Source organism: Pseudopodoces humilis, chromosome 4, assembly GCF_049639895.1.
Source record: "Pseudopodoces humilis isolate 2021_Gansu_Grassland_sample_001 chromosome 4, ASM4963989v1, whole genome shotgun sequence".
Classification (NCBI taxonomy): Eukaryota; Metazoa; Chordata; class Aves; order Passeriformes; family Paridae; genus Pseudopodoces; species Pseudopodoces humilis.
The window spans coordinates 16,579,033-16,596,269 of NC_142203.1; the positions used below are offsets into that span (position 1 = coordinate 16,579,033).

The following is a 17,237-nucleotide window of genomic DNA, read 5'->3' on the forward strand; positions in this document are numbered from 1 at the left end:
TCGTGGGTTTGAGTCCAGCCATACTAAACAGAAAGTAAAACTCTGGTTTCCTGTCTAGGGCAAGTGCCATGCCGCTACACTTAAACTAAGGAGCTGCAGCAGGGGAAGCTTCACATCATCACAGCTGTATGGTTGTCACAGTCACAGCTCTACATGTCTGTACCTTCCCTTCAGCAGCCTTGCTGAAGCTCCATCCCCTCCATCCTCCATCCCCTGCTGGCAGAGGTCAACTTCTGCCAAGTGTTCAGGGCTTTACCAACACTCCTCTTAGCTATTGCGTCTACTACCAAAGTAAGACTTTTTTCTGAGGTGGGAATATGACCCCCAAACACTTCTATACTTTATGAGAAATTGAAAGTGTTTTGTCAGTTTATGGAAACATGGTCTTCATTTTAGAAAAGCTACAACATAAGATTGGCTTTCCCATCTGTTTCCTTTGATGAGTGGGAGGCTTTGATGTCACCTGCTTGTCCTCCTGACCCCTCAAAATGTTTTAGCTGTGGGTTTGGGGGTCAGGATGCTTTCAGTTCTACTCTGAACATAAACCACACAAGTTTTTAAAGCCATATCCTTCATCCATCAGTCAAAAGACATTCAATTTTTGAAAACCTGATACACATTCCTATCCTTCAGCAAATCAACTGCACTATTCAATTTGGTATCATCTGCAAATATGTTGAGAGTATGGTCGATCCCACTTTGTCACTGATGATATTGAATAGTACTGGTACTGGGACACCCTCAAGCACACCACTTACCACTGTTCTCTGTTTTGACATTGAGCTGTTTGTTGGCTGCAACACTTTGGGTGCAGTCATCCAGCCAATTCCTTAACCACCAAATAGCTCACCCATCATTCTTCCACCATTTTAATATCACAGGCCTTACAAAAATATTTGTCCAGCTGATCTGTGTCCTCTGGCTTAAGTTGCCTGGTAAGGGGTTAAGATTGAAAATTTATTTCCTCATATAATAGCAGAGTCTAAGGCTACACATATGATATGTCTGTAGTTCTTTCATGACCAAATGTCTACCTTTGGTAACAGGCTGAAAAGGGCTGAAATTAGGAGAAAAGCTGTCAGCTGCATTTCATCACTGAACGTCTGGACTAAGAAATTAGTTTTAAAACACATTATTTACAAATAACATCAGAGTTTACACATTCCTTATCATTGAGAGGGGAGAATTTGAGAAATGTGGTCTTGCCTTGTTGCATGAATGTGTATTGTAAGGGGAATGGCTACTGTCCAGTATCAACCCTGGAAACACACTCTGTGCAAAGGAACTGAAGTTTCAGAATGGGAACTGGGGTTTCTAAAAGCTCAGGGTTTCTCAGTTAGTTGCAGTGATGCATGTCACATGTCCTCAACTATGGAGACTAGATTCAGACTAGAAAGAAGGGTTAACATTCAGAATGAGATGGAGAAGGCCCAAGAAACTCCCTTCTTCCCTTGCACCATTATGCATTTTCATATTGTACACTGATCATTTAAATTAGCACTCACAAAAATTATGAACTAATGCACTTGTTTGAGACAAGGCAGCTGGGGAGATGCTTTATAAAGCTCTTCACAGAAACTGCATCTTGTGCCTCCTTTGTTACAGCCATGATAGTCTCAATTACTGTCAGCCATGCAGAGTGTTGGCAGCTCTGGGACAGCACACTTCCAGTGCTCAACTCTCTGTATCCTCAATAATACATGAGACCAATTTCCTACTACTGACTGGCAGGTGCAAACTCCCTGCATCATGCAGGCAGTGTGCCCCTGTGATTCTCTTTTGACTCTCCCTTAACTTTATCAGAACTCTGCTTTATCACAACTTAAAAAGGTAAACATAAACCCTGGCTTTAAACTTCCTGGCATTTGACAGCTTTGACACCAAGTGATGGAAAGTGCCAGCCAATTAAAAAATTTATTTATTTTTCAAATGCCAGTCTTTGTTATGAAAATGTCTGCTTAAAGTGCAGCCTACACATTATCCTGTAGAAAAGGAACCCAAACTGCAAAAATCATAGTGTGGTATTTAATTATGAATCAGAGGATTTTACAAAGAACAGTAAATTGCAGAGTGAAAGCCCATTTTCCATGATGGAGAATACATTAAAACAATCCTCTTCAACCCCAAGCAACCCATGCTTGCTAAAATTGCTACTTTTAGACACAGACTTCATGAACTACAGGTTTTCTGCTTTGGCATGCATTTATGTTGTTTTCCCCCCAGATCAAATGCCTACTATCACTTGATACAAGTCACATGGAGGTCCAAATCCTTTAACTGGAGCAGAGCAAAAGTGCAAGCTCAGATGTTTCAGAAGCCAGTAAGCAACAGCAAGATGGATGCAAATTGAAGGAACAGTTATAAAACTTAAAAATAAATAAGACATTTATTTTCCTTTAAATTTAGATTTTCATTTCCTCGACTTCATTTCCTATTCTTTTCTGTACTATCATGGAGAACATCTTCAAAATATATCACTACCAGGGAAAGAGGAGTCAACAAAGTCTGAATTTGTGGGGAGATTGGTCTAAATGGGAGTCATTGCAGGTCCAAGAGAAGCAGAACTGATGAAAGACAGGTATTACAGCATTGAGAAACCAAACATTGAGCTTCAGGGGTAGGAGGTATGTGAGGGAAACCTGGAATGCTGACATGAAACCAGCAGCCGAAGATTTGTGATCATCTTGTCAAGGAGTTACATCTATAAAAAGGTGAATTAGTCAAAGAATGTGGATGAGGAAAAATAGCCTATCAAAAGAAAAAATAGGGAGAAGCAGGAGAAGATGACATGGAAAACAGTTTCTAATTAATTCCTAGTTTCAGTGGTGACCACTGAAATGAAGAATTTGGTCACTTAGAGACTGCAGGCCAAAGTGGAAGAAAGGAGAGGCCCTTTACATTGAGAGGTGTAGGGCCAACTCCAATGGCATGGCATGAGCAACGTGTGAAGTTGGGAAGAGATGGGGAATGGGGTGGCTGTTGGAACTGTGTGAATGTGACTGTGGTTTTGAGCTGCAAGCTCAAAGCTGTAAGGTCTCTGTAAGCATGTCAGGGAAAAGTATGTATCTGCATCATGGAGAGAAAACACTGCTGCTTTCAGCATTATAATCCACTATAATTCTTCCCCAACTCTTTTCCAGTCCAGTCTTCCCAAAACTGTAATCTGCCTCAGCAAATTGCAGTCACTGAACAAGTGAACAAGTAAGATACTTACTTCTAGTGCAGAAAGACTTGTCTTTTACACAAATCCCAGTCCTTTAAAAAAAAATCCTACAAGAATTAGATATAGTAGGTAGTTAACCAGTTTCTCAGTAAATCTTTTATCAAGCAATCCAGGCTCTTCCCCATTTCCTCTTCCGTTTTCCCAACAGATGTCTTCAGGAATACTCAGCTTGAAGAATACAAACACAGTAGGGAAAGGCTTCTTTAGTCTCCAGACCCATTTCTTCTGATCAAGCCATTATCGCATGACTGTAAACAACAGACTCCTCCTGATACAAGTACACTTGCTTGTTGAACTTGCTATGTGTCCCAGGGCTAGAAATCCTATGAGGAAGGAAAATATTTTTCAATTTATTCAAGAGGCAGCAAAAAAACTCCTTTTATGAATGTAACTCAAGGATAGAGGTGCCCAGCAGTCTGGTTCTGAGACCTAAATTTTTGCAAGTAAGAGAAATGGTCAGTGCACCACACTGCAAATCAGCAAGTTTAGTCCTATAACGTGGCAAAAACATCACTGGAAAACTGATTTTTTTGTTGAGTACCCAGCTCAACAAAAAGCCAATACCTTTTACTGTTACCATTCAGTGAGAAGGTGGTAGAGGCTTGAGCAGACTCTGGGAGTTGATGTGCAGATGCAAGTTGCAAGTGGGTCAGTGTCAACTGAAGAGTTTCTGCCACAAAGCACTCAGTCTGTGTTAAACCACAAGTCAAGTCAAACTGCACTTTGGCATCAGTGGCTGCTGAGCAGAGAGCTTCAAAGCTTTTCATTATATTTTGTGTAGTATACATGCATGTGTAATCTAACAATGATGAAAGGAGTAAGTTTTCCTTTATCTCATTCACTTCATGCTCCTGGATTATCTTCACATGAAATACCTTAGCATCATGCAGTGCATTGGCTGGCAGCTCTTCCTCTTGCTGGTAAAGCCTATGCTCTCAGGGATCAAATTAGCTGATAGAGTGTATGCAGACTGCTTAATTACTTTCTCATTATTCCACTGTTAGTTTAATTGCAATAGAAAAAAAATCTTGGGGTTATTAAACTTGGATTTAAAATATTAAGTTATAATACAGCAGTTCTTCCAGTTAAAAGCTTATTGCTGTTATGAAAAATACTTAGGTGCTTCTACAAAGAGGAACAGCTGTAAAAAACAGGGTAAGCAAGCTCTGTACTATGAGTTATTAGCAGGAATACAACAGCATCCTCTCAGATTAATCAGCCTTAGTGGTTTCTGAGTGCTCTGACATGCAATCTAAATATGGACTCCAACTAAACTAATGATTTTCTATGAACCCACATGAAGTTAAATTTTATTTTCTGAGAACAGTAACAATTTCATGATTGTGAAATGCCTTATTCATTTTTTATTGTTTATGCATGGGCAAATTGCTTTCGGAATAAAGTCTGCCAAATCCAATAGGGTAGAAATGGACTTCAGAATCAGTCTGGAAAAGGAAAAGGAAGATATGTTGGAATATTTATGGCATAAGGCAGGATTGGCTCTTTGCAGAGGCCACCTACACAAAGCAGCATAGACAAACTGCAAATAGTGAAAACGGGTTCACTCACAAACTATTTTAAACTGTGATTTTAAATTGTCTTGTTGTGACAGGAGAATCCTATTTAATCAATACACATTCTTACCCTTGCCTTTGTGCGTTACATTTTCAGTGAGATCAATTTTGAGTGACAAGGCATTTAAAAGAAGTTCACCATTTTTCAACAAAAAGATGTTTTTGTGTGTGTGTGTGTCCCCCCACCCCCCCTATCCCGCATGTTATGGAACTTAAAATACTAAAATCCTGCACAAAGAAATACAATGTTTTCATTCACTTGCCCATCGCAGCACTTAAGGAAGAACTACAACATAGGATTTCAAAGACAGAGGCTTCAGAATATCTAATAGAGTGATGCTTAGAAGTGTGTTTAATGCAGGAAACGTGCATAATCAGCTGAGATATTACCACCAAAGTAGACATTTGAAATTGTGAGACAAGAAGAAATTGCACACAGGCTGGTGGGCAACTTGGTTAAGAAGGTACAAGGCTTGCAGTGTATTAAAGAAATGTGCAAAACTGACAACAGGCAACAAACATTCACATCTTGTTCGGTCACAAATTTGTTTTTTTTAAAACAAAATAGGCCGACCAGTGCTTCTGATTTCACCAATAGTATATGGCTCTTCATACATGTAGGATACAGCCAGAAGGTTACACAAGCTGCAAAATTAAACTCTTTCAAAGTCATGATGTAACAAGAGCTTGTTTAGTTCCAAGGCTTTCTGCAGACCATTCATTTGATTGGCATTCTTTTAAATATACAACAGAAGGATCAAAGTAAAATGTCATGTAAGAACTTGGCTATCATCTTATCTGCAAAATAAAGAAATCCAGGATGATCCTTCATGAGCAATGCAGCTAACACGTATTTCTTTGGACAAATACATATTCACATGTGCTTGCAAAGTATTTCTAAATAGTTTTCAAAAAGTATTTTTAAAGTAGTGCAATATAACTTCATCTGCAATTGCAACCAGTGAGAGGTAATCCAGAGAGGACCACAGCCCCCCTTGAGGATGCAGTCCTGTCACTCTCCCCTGGGCAAAAAAATCCCCTTCAATGTCACTGGGAACTATAATGAGGAGCTGTGCACAGGTAGTCCCTCAGGAATGAGACTCTGCTCACTATGTGGGGAGCTGAGTGTGGAAGTCTGCATGCAGCTACCAGAATATATCCCCAAGTACTCATTATGCAGTGGCCACTAAGACATTTGAAATGTAAATGTTTATCATCTATGTTCCACGTAATTTATAAGATAATGCAGTTTCCATGCAGTAGGGAAAGATCATATCAGAAGAACTGACATTATTAACTAAGGAAAAAACCCTGGCATATCAGTTTTACCATAACTGCATTCTTTTCCTCTACACGGTATTTCACATTGGTAACAGGTAATGTTATACCATAAAGCATATTAATATGATCTTGTGATTTGAATGAAAAACCTTTTCTGCAAGATATCCATATTAAAATAGTTATGTGCACAAAAAGTGTTCACAGCATGACACCCAAAGCAGTATGGAGTTAGTTTGACCCATTAGAGCTAAGCTATGTAGTACAAATGAAGACTATTGGTACATGTAGAAAAAACATGATAGGCAGTCAGTTACAAACCTGGCAGTATTTTGAAACGGAGATTTTTAGGTCATAACAATGGAATGATAAAGACAGCAGGAACTGCTCTTAGGAGCTTCAGAAAGAAATTTGCACTTGGTGTTTCTCACTGTCTTATAAGCAGTCCTACCACATAGAAAAATGTTGCACCAGGAGTTAACATCAGGGTCTGAAATTTAAAAAAAATCTGCTAAAACTTAAGTGCAGTAGGTCCTACTACTTTGTATTTCTTTTGCAATATATAAAACATAGAAAATTGTAATGATGACTTACTGGATAAAAATATTAATGCTCACAAATAAAATCTGAGAAATTTCTGAGTCAGATTTAAAGTTAAACATTTTGTAGGTTTAGTTGGCATGGTTTGACTATCTCATGTATATTTGACAGCCAGGTAGTAGTATATCTTCTCCATTTTAGATTGACTCATTTAATGTTTTACATTGCTTTAAAATGGCAAAAATCCTACCTGAAACAAATGTCTTTACAATGAGAAATAGATTTTCCATGAGAAACGCCTTTTAATACTGTTACAAAATCTCCGCACTAGATAAAAAGGCAAGATAAATAAAAAGCTTAGAGAAAGGAAATGCTTTTTAGGCTTGCTCTTTTATCTTCCCCTGGCAGATGCTGGTCTCCTCAACACATGAAGTTGGCTAGGCAGGATTATTTTTCTTTCTCTTGCTTGGGCTGTGAGTAGAATCTTGTTTCAGTTCATGGTATTGCATCTGTTTAAACACAAAGTTCAGAAAGTAAGTTGTCAGATGGCACTTGTTAGAAAAAAAGAAAGATATCTTTTTTTTCTACCACGGGATAAAAAGTTTAAAAAAAGAGGCTTTCCCCCTAAAAATGACACAGGATTTGCAGATGTTATTAACCAACAACAGAATGACAGATCTAGAATAAGAAGGAAAACCAACACCAGGAAAAATCCTACCAGGAAATAACAAAGTAAACTTAGAAACTACTACTTTTTTTTGTTTTTTTCTCCACAAGCTCTAGCAGACAATAAACATTATCATCTTGAATCATGTTGGATACCATTCTTCATAATATTTCTTAAAAACTTGGTTATTTCTAAATGTCTACCATGGAGGGTATCAGATACAGAGAGGGTGTTTGCACCCATATCTCCTACTTAATACCAGCTCTGAACTGAAACTAGAAATACGGGAAGTCCATAATCTTTGTGACACAGGTTATGATTTATGTACTTGATGCTATCTTATCTTGCTTGCTCTGGGTATTGTGTGCTGCATCATAAAAGCCTGTAATTCACAACCATCTTTTTTTAAAATTATTTTTAAGGAGTTTATGAGCACTGTTGAACTGAGGCCACAGCAAAAGCTTTCATGTGTGGAAAGGCCAAACTGCTCTCAGAGAGTGCTGTCACAAGACATTGGGCAATGCTGCTTGCCTCTTCCATTATCTGACCTTCCTGTTCCTTCTCTGCCTGTCCTGAGAGCCTCCGCTCCAGCACTTCCACTGTGCCCTATCCTAGTCAGATTCACATCATGCTGGATGCTGTTTAATAGGAGCCCTGGCATCTGCTACCATCTCACAAACACTTGTCCTTCTACTGATTGCTCCTATGGATCCTCAGAGGTACAACCAATGCAGGAACTTCTTTCTCATTGGAAAAAGTTCTAGCAGCCTCCTTATGGTTTATGGGCTATCCTCAGCTTGACTTTGCAATTTATTTCTGCCAAAGAATGTAATAGTAAAGCAAAGTAACTGCATTAAAAATTATTTTTTAAAAAAAAACAAAACAGAAAAAATATACACACCACTTGCACATCAGAAGGGACTCTGGACAGAAAGTCAAGTAGCTCGTTGTTATCAATTGCATATGGATTTCGAATCTTCTTTGTAAATTTATTGATGCCTGCAAAAGTGAAAATTCATATGTTACTATCATAATATATAAGATATCAAAAAATACATACTGTTGTCATAGTTTTAAAACAGATTTTAGGATCCATTCTGAATCCTGACTGTAGCACTGAATGCATTAATTGAAAACTCAGGCTCCAAAGGCTGGACTCTGCTTCTGTGGTTTCCTGTTTCAAAAGGCAAAAGTTCTAGGGACATTTTCAAATTCCTTCAATATATTTTTTTGGAAAGTAACTAAAACTGTTATTATGAGGAAGTTGGGAAAAGCAGAGGCATAAACAGAATGTAACAGAAAAGATGAGCAGGAATCAGCTTAATTGGAGGACACAAGATTTATAAAAGATTCAGAAGATTCAAGGGAAGTATTTTTCATGTTAAGGACAATGAAACATATGGGAAGCCGTGAAGTCTGCATCATATGAAGACTTTAGAGGAATTTGCACAAACCTCTGTGTGGGAATGACAGATAGAGAAGAGCTGATGGCAGTGCAGAGAAGAGAGGATATGTCTCCCTTAGACATCATGGTCTTATAATGCCTACTGACAATTAGAGTTCAGAAGCACCAAGAAAAATAATTCACAAAATAACCAGAAAGCGGGCTTTTAAATTATACTTGTTTTCTTATCATTACATAGCAAGTCAGATTCATACACTTTGAGAACCTGGTTTGTGGGCTCTGGGAACACATCTAAAATATGGACAGGAACAGTGCAAACTGCATTGACTTTCACATGAGCAGGAGCAAGCCAGGACACTATTAAAAATATGCTTTTCTGTGTAATTTATCAGATATAAGATAACATAGTTTATCTTCTACAAAGTCTTTGGTGCCCAAACTTTTCAGAAAGCTTTAGCAAGGACATAAAGCCTTTGGATGAGGCATGCAAGATTCAGTGTCAACAACACCCAAAGCTTCCCACAGCATGAATCCTCAGTTCTGCTGCATAGATAGGAGATGCTGCCCTCCCTTTATATGGTATTGGATAATGAGTATTCAGAAGGAATATCTGACGTTCAAGAACCTTCATTTAAGAAGATACTTTGCATCACAAGTGACTGCAAAATTTAAGGTGAACACCGCTGCTCGTTGCACATGGCCACTGGACCACCCGTGGTGAATTCAGGTGGTATGTATGATCTCACTTAACCACATCTGATAAAGAAAAATACCAGTCAGCACATGAAACCTTGAGAAAGGAAAAGTGCTGCACAGATGAGAGGAGACACTACAAAAGAAGCAGAATATAACAAGGGGATTGGTCTTTTCCAACAGTTTGAAATTTTTCAGATTAAAATAATTATAGTATTTTCCACATAAACAGCTGTATCTGTTACCAGGACTCAGGACTTCATCAAGTGGGATTAGGATGGAGAGGTGGTTCCTCTCTACCTGCTCCACTCCATCTAACACACCACATCTTCAAGGACTGGTAGTCTCCTCTGGGAGAGAGACAGCCAGGAAAGGATGGAGAATTTCTTGCTAGGGCAGGCTGAAAGGGGCAGACCCTATGGAAGCACAGAAGGAAGACAGCAATACCAAAGATGACACATAATATGGTTACCGCTGAAGATCAATAGATCACGCGGACACAGGTTGAGGTGTGGTAAAGAAAGAGCAGAGTTTATTTTCCCTCCCAGGATTTATAGGCTTCTTACCATGGCCAGGGATTGGATGGTCAGGATAACACTTTCTCACTGCACTGGCCATGAGAGATGCCCATCACAAGCCGTGTAACAGAAAGAATGTACACATATCTATGTTTACAGTTACTGTCCTGGGAAAGTCCTTAGAAAACTATGTTAGCAAGCTCAGAAGCTGAGTTTTCAGGGCGACATAATATGAAGAAATTTTCATTTAAAAACTCTATCTTCCAAAGAACAAAATGGGCAGGTGCTGCTACAGACCAGCTCAAACGTTCCTACGGAAATAAAAAGAGAAATCAATGGTTTCCACAGGCAGGATGGATGAATAGGATGAATAAATATACTTAGGAGAGGCTAGAAACGTGCAATGGTGGAGAAAATACATAGGCGTTTGGAATACTGCAGTTTTTGAAAGGACAGTGGCTCAAAGCTATGCTCAGCTTGACATATCTCTGTGAGGATTCATTTCATTCTGAGGAGGTCTGAACTGTGGGACGTGCACCTATGCAGTGCCTGTCTGATCTCTTGTCATGATGCAGGAGCAAAAGGTTCTTAAAGAAGGGATCCACATATGCTTGCCGAGTAAAAAGTCACTGGAAAAGGACAAAAACATGCCGGAGAAAAATGTGGAGTTGAAACCTCAAGTGAACAAAGGGGCTTGAAGTTCTCTCAACACAGCCTATGTAACTTGAAGGCAGGGAGGGAAGAGCTGAAGAGAGTGCAAGGTGCATTTATAATAATTTATCCTTATGCTATCCATCCATGGTTTGGTAGGCTTGGGAGTTGAGACTCTGCCTGAAACAGAGATATTTCTGTGGGAGTGTGACACTTACAGGAATATGAGTCATGAGCTTTTCAAAGAACTGTTCTGGCTCTACAGTTATGTGGCTCTTGGAGGGGTATTATAATCTCTGGTTATTGTATCAAACCTGATGTAAAAAAGCAAGATGTCAGACCCATCTGAAAAATTACAGAAAAAGGACACAGACAAATACTTGAACTTCCTGTGTGTGTGCTAGAAAAAATGAAATTTTGGGAACAAACTAAGAGTTTGGGTTACACTTAAGTGATGCATGGTATGGGGAAATAAGAAGAAGTCAAAGACAGGAAAGGAAAGGAAGCCCATATGCTTGCTTTTGTTAGTTCTGCAGAAATACTTTTGTTCATACCTTCTTTATTGCTTTGGCTATGGTCATTTGAGAAAACATTCTCAGAAAATTACTGACCAGTAAACAAAAAATAAATTCTTTGGAGTCAGTTCAGTGATTTTGTGCTGTCTCCTGAATTCGAAAGTTTGTCACAAAAGTGTGATTGCTATTCTCTCTTCAGAAAGAAAATCTAGCCACTGATGTAACTGAGACTGTGCTCTCCATAAGTCTGTGCTGCTGGGTAAGGGTACAGCTGCTGGTGGTGTAAGATGCATGAAAAGATATACAAATGAAAGAAGCATTATTTACAGCAGATGTGGTAACAGAAGCTTTTAAAATACAGTATAAAGAATAGATATAAACACAAGTAGTGAAATCTTGGATCAATCATAATTCCATCCCCCCATCTGCCTAGGGTTTCTGTTCATTATCAACCAGCCAAATACCCTCTATTCCTTTCTGTCTAACTAAAGGTGACCCCTTAAACAGGTTTCTTGCTGCTATGTTTGCATACACTTTCACAAGATAAAGTACTGCAGTAAAAAAGGTGTATTGTCCTAAATGCACTATATAGATTGAAATGTCTCTGTTTATGTATAAGTGGTGAAAATAAATCAGAGTAATATCTAGACAAAGCTACATTTTGATATATGAAGAATCCTCATGGCTACATGTTTATAGTATGATTAAGTCTAGAATGCCAGCCAAGAAAAATGCATTTTGCAGGTGGTCCTAAATATTTACACTGTTGCAATTTTTAACTAACATTCCTAATTCCATCATAGGGCAGCTTCATGGCCATAAATACCAAAAAGTACTGTCAGTGTAAGTCATTCATTAAAAACCAGGATTATAAAGCGGTACAGGCAGTTTAAAACAGCTTTACTTACCCCAGACAAGGACAATGTATCTCAGTGGAATGAAATACAAGATGACTGTGAACACAGAGAGGGCAACAATTGCCAGCCAGCTCAGGAATGGGACAGTCCAGTTGAATGTACTAGAGAAAAGTTAACAAAAGTCAGAACTGAGGTCAGCCAATAAAGCCAATACAAGAGCAGAGGACAGTGGGAGAAGTGTCAGTTTCCATTAAGGAGAACAAACTGAGTCTACTGATGAAGGCATGGATACATTTGCCACTCATCAGGGAGTGTCTGGGCTTGGACCCACTGTCAGTGGAAATGAAATGAAAGGAGGTCCTGGCTTTGCCCACTCGCCTGCTGAATTTCACCTCTCCCAGCCCAGCAGTGCACATCTGCCAGGTGAATCACTGCTCTGCTTTTCAGAAATCTCAGTGCCTAACCCCAGTTTCAGCATCAGGCAAATGTACTCGCACAGGCAATCTACATTCTCTTCTCAACACCATGGGAGAGTAGGATACAATAGTTGGAAGAGTACTACTAAGGCTTTCTTGTTTTATCTCCTCCCTATTCCACTGTAAGGACAGCACAAGCAGTTAAAGGCTGAACAGGGATATTCCCCTCTGTCTGAGGTGTAGGCGCACACCTCAGCCAGGTGCCTTCCAGCTTTGGGGAAAAAGGAAAAGGCAAGTGCACGGCTATGCAAAGGTGGAAACTCATCCATTCTTAAGAAGGAGAGGGCCAGGGGGAAAAAAAAGGAGGGGATAGAACAGTTAGTCATGAAGACAGGGACAATGCAACAGCAGTGGCTGAGAGAAGAAATAAAAATGCTCTGAATGTCAAAAGGAAAAAAAAAAAAAAGGTAATAAAAACCCTGAAATAAGTAAATAGGTTATAAGTAACGGTTATTTATATGAATAAAGGAAGAGAATTTCTGGGATCCCATCAGGGTTTCAGGACATTACCTTTCCAAAAAAAGTCACAGATAAAAACATCCTCACTAAGCATCCCAGACTCTATTCTGGTAAAAGTCTGCAGGTCACCTCATTCTGCAAAACTGAAGTGTGAGAAAGGGACAGTTAATTGATCTTAAAACAGGGTGCTGTGGCTCTCCAACCTCTGTGTTCAGTGAAGAGAGAAAGACCAGATGATAATTTTATAAATATGTCCCATAGGAATGTTGGTTAAGGGGAGCTGGGTTCAGTGGATTTGTTCCAGGAAGGCAATGCCATCTCAAAAGTGTTGCCTGACATTTATCCAGAAGGAAAATGTGGCTTTAAATCTAAATAGTCTCATGATACACTTTAAAGTATTACTACTAGCTACATTCTCAATCAATGTGGTTACATTATTTTGGCTTCTCTAGATGAATAATTGCAATTATCTGAATTGCAAGCCATATTTTTCATAATGAGCTCTGGCTTCCTGTGTTTGTCTTCTTTTTTCCCTGACAATTTTGACATGTCTCCACTAACATTATGGTAGTGTCACTTAGTGTAGGACCCCTCCCTTTATCCTCAGGGGACACCTGCTCTTTTCCCCTTTCCTGTAGGCATTTGGGATGAACAGAAGGTTGAGGGTCTGCTCATGTTCCTGTGTCTCGGCTTTGTGCAATGGATCACAGACACACCATGATGCGTGCGAGCACTGGCTCCTCACTTAGCAAAGCTCCTTATGGGCTGTGTTAACACAGCATTCAGTACAGGTTTCCCATTATAGTTTTAGGAGCAAATTACAAAGATTTATAGTCTCACTCAGTTTACAAAATTCTGTAGCTCTCATCTGGTATATAATAGAACAAACCCTACCTCCAAAAGGCACAATTAGAACTACTTAATCATCAAGACAACTTCCACGAATAGCCTTTTGATAAAGGGTTTTTTTCAGAGACTGGCTCATTTTTGTAACGGGAAAACTTGTATGATATGATATGCTTGCACCTGCCTCTCCTGCTGTGAACACAGCCTGCCTGGAATTATCCCTATGGGAACACTTTCTCAGGCTTTCCTATTAGGGACTGTCTTAGTTTAGGGCAAATTAGGAAGGAAAACTCCCTTAAATGCATAAATGGCAATCTTCCTGTCATCAGGATAGAAAAGGACAGTATTAGAGATGATCCTCAGGATTCCTGCAGACTGACCTCCACCCAAGAATTTTGGTTTCCTAAAATTCACTTCTAAAAGTAAATTGGGTACTGGTAAGATGCTTTTGGCTTTCAAGGTGCAGAACAGCAAGTCAATCCTCTCCATGCTTTGCAGCTTACAGCTGGAAGGTGTCTTTCTGGAACCTGTCTGACCTCAAGTAATAAACTTGTGCTTATGTCCACTGACCATGCCAGAAATACACAAGTACATTTCCTGCAGTATATCTCAGAACCTCTCTTTCTTAATGTCTAGATTTGTTGTCAATTTTTATATACCATGTATTTGATGATACAAATTACAAATATTCTAAAGGAAAGGTTTTGCTGACCTATAAATAAAACTTTTTAAAAATAAAGTGTACATTCTTAAAATATGAAGCCCCTATTCAGTACTGCTATTTCATTTATCAAAATTGCATTTTTTATTATTGCTTTTAATTAACACCTCCCAACAAGATGCTCATTCTGTTTTACTTAAAAACCTTACTTCTTATTTTTGTCTCAATTAATGTAATTATAAATTCCAGAATTAATATGACAGAATTTCCACTGACTGAGGGCCTCTATAAAGCAAAGTAAATATAGATGAGTTTGAACAATGGGCTTCCCTAGAATAAGTAAGTCTAACATTTTATATCTCTGCATGGAAAAGATGTTAAAGGGTATTGGAGAGCAATCCAGCACCTGTGTCAGCACTTACTTCTTGATCCTTTCACCGAAAGAAGCAATTTCATCTAGGATATTCTGGACAGTGACACACACCTCCTGGATGGCATAAAGCCTATTAATAAATCCTTTCTTTTCACTGTCCTAAATAAAAGAATAGGAGTAGTTGAGTAAAAGAATTTCTGACTGTAGGAAAAAGATTGTGTAGCCATCAGTTAAGTTTCAAAAGGTCCTGCGTTACAGATTCATTTAAAAGGAATTGGTAAAACCTGCAATAAGAAAACAATTTCTTGTCCTGTGAACAGTTCTTATTGCAATAGGTATGGTTTAGCATATACGCTGAGTTCCACACAATTTTGTCTGTCACTGTGTTAGTTTCTAAACACATATTTGAGTAAGACAGGTCTCTAGGTTTTAAACATGCTGAAGGCGCCAGCCATGTATGTTGTGTGCTCTTTCAAGCAACAGGAGTCATAAGGTGAAATAAAGGCAGTTTGTTGAAATGCTGGTTCTTGAGCTGATGTAGGCAGAGGAAAATAAACATTTTTGTGGAGGGCACTGAGCAAGAAACCAGGAAAACTCAGTTCCTATAGAGAGCTGTTCTTTTTCCCCCAAATATCCATCTTGAAATCCAGACATGTTTTCAGCATCAAATCCAAAACGGCTAACAATACTGCATTAGATGTATTAAATGAAGTATCATCATGTCAAAAAAATAATAAATTGTTTCTCTTCATTTTTTACAGACTACAGATAGGCCAAAATTCAAACATTCAAAGTTCAACATTTCCAATGGGTTGTTGCCATATTACCCTATATAGTTTGAATGTGATTACTATTTTCTGAAAATAAGAAATGGAAAGAGAATTGTGTACTTGTAAGAAAATATTTCATTAAAAACATTCAACTTTTTTGTCATCACAAACCACATGATACAACCATCTCTGTCATTGACTCCAAAGTTCAGCATCTAAGAAATATATGTTGTATTTCATTTTTCTTTTCTTCCCCTGGTACATAATTATCAGGCAGTATATTTGTTCACTCTTGCTATCTTAATAAATTAGATTGGAAGAAAACATGATTTATCATTTAATCACTTCAACATCACTGGTTCTGCAAGATTACCTGTGAAGATGTTTGAAAGTATTTAGTTAGAGAACACAGATTATCTAAAAAACAACCATGAGAGAAGCAGACAGAGATGAGAAAAATACTTTCAGTGATTAAGTGTAATTTATAAACCAAGCACTTCTGACAAAGCAAAACCACTAGTTTCTCAGGCAATGTAAAAGATTTTCTATTCTCACATAAGATTAATAATTATTGTATCACAAAGAAATATTTTTGTGTTCTGAGAATGACCATAATGGATCACAACCAGTGATATCTACTACATCCAGTGCCGAACAGCAACACAGAGTTGTTTATGTAAGTTACTTCCTTAATATTTACTGGATTCTTGAAGTGTTTGCAATGACACCATTACTCTCAGGTATACAGTTTCTGAAGATGTGCAACATGTACCAGCATGCTTCATTTGTCATCAGGAAATAGGCACCTGCTCTATTCCTTCCTGTAAAACACATACTTCTAGTATAATGTTTCCTTGTACAGCAGAAGTGAACAGTAAGACATACAGTTATTTTTCTACTAACTCAATATGTACACCCCTTGCCTTTTCAGTTTTGTTTAAGAGATTCTGCCCTCTATGTAAATTTATTTTGGTTTATAATTAACTTGTTTGAGAAAAGAATTATGTCACTCTAACAAAACCAGTGCCCTTTGTGGCAGAACCAGAACTCAAGTGTGCTTACATTCAAAGGTTTTGAGGCTGTTTTAATTTATAGGTATCTTACATGATAAATTTGTACCTTTCTCCATGTCATGATATAGGAATGGCACTCTCCAATTTAGTGTTCCCACTGAGATTTTCCAAATCTTGCTGCTGCATGCTCACTCCCTCTCCCTCCCCACCCCTGTGGTGGGCTGGAGATGAGAACTGGAGTCACAAAAGATTGTGGCTGTGATAAAAACAATTTACTGGGAACAACAGTGAGATAAGGAAATGAACAACAGCGACAATATTAAAAACAAAAGTGTACAAAAGAGAGAGTGATTTACATGCGAAATGCTCACTGCAGAGCCCAACCTGACTGCAGCCACACCACCCTGACTGCTCCCTCTGGCTCAGAGCCAGTGCCACACTTACTCAGCCAAAAGGAACCCCTCCTCCCAGAAGAGAATCCCTTTCCCCCACCCCCAACAATGATATGAGATGATAGAAAATAACCTCTGGGTTCCAGCCATAACACCACCTAGAGTACTGGAATTTCCTGCAAAAATTCATCCTGTCTTAGCCAGAACCAGACAATCCACAAATATGTAAGTTTTAAATAATTTCCCATAAAAACCATAAAGACAGGAAGAGACAGAGAAAGGATCACTATTTCCAACCCACTGCACCTTCTGAGCTTCAAGAAAAT

General features: G+C 38.6%; 1 protein-coding gene across 2 annotated transcripts in view; it reads right to left on the bottom strand.

Annotated features, from left to right (window-relative positions):
• Positions 1–5,218: 5,218 nt before the first annotated feature.
• MCTP1 (multiple C2 and transmembrane domain containing 1) overlaps positions 5,219–17,237 on the bottom strand; it is a 219,798-nt gene continuing 207,779 nt past the window's right edge. For both annotated transcript variants that reach the window (XM_088054091.1, XM_014259098.2), the window contains 4 exons: positions 14,786–14,895; positions 11,973–12,082; positions 8,184–8,281; positions 5,219–7,124 (listed from right to left, as the gene is read on the bottom strand). In XM_088054091.1, the coding sequence (XP_087910217.1) occupies positions 7,053–7,124; positions 8,184–8,281; positions 11,973–12,082; positions 14,786–14,895 (390 nt within the window). In that variant the 3' untranslated portion in view covers positions 5,219–7,052. The remainder of the gene's footprint in view (positions 7,125–8,183; positions 8,282–11,972; positions 12,083–14,785; positions 14,896–17,237) is intronic.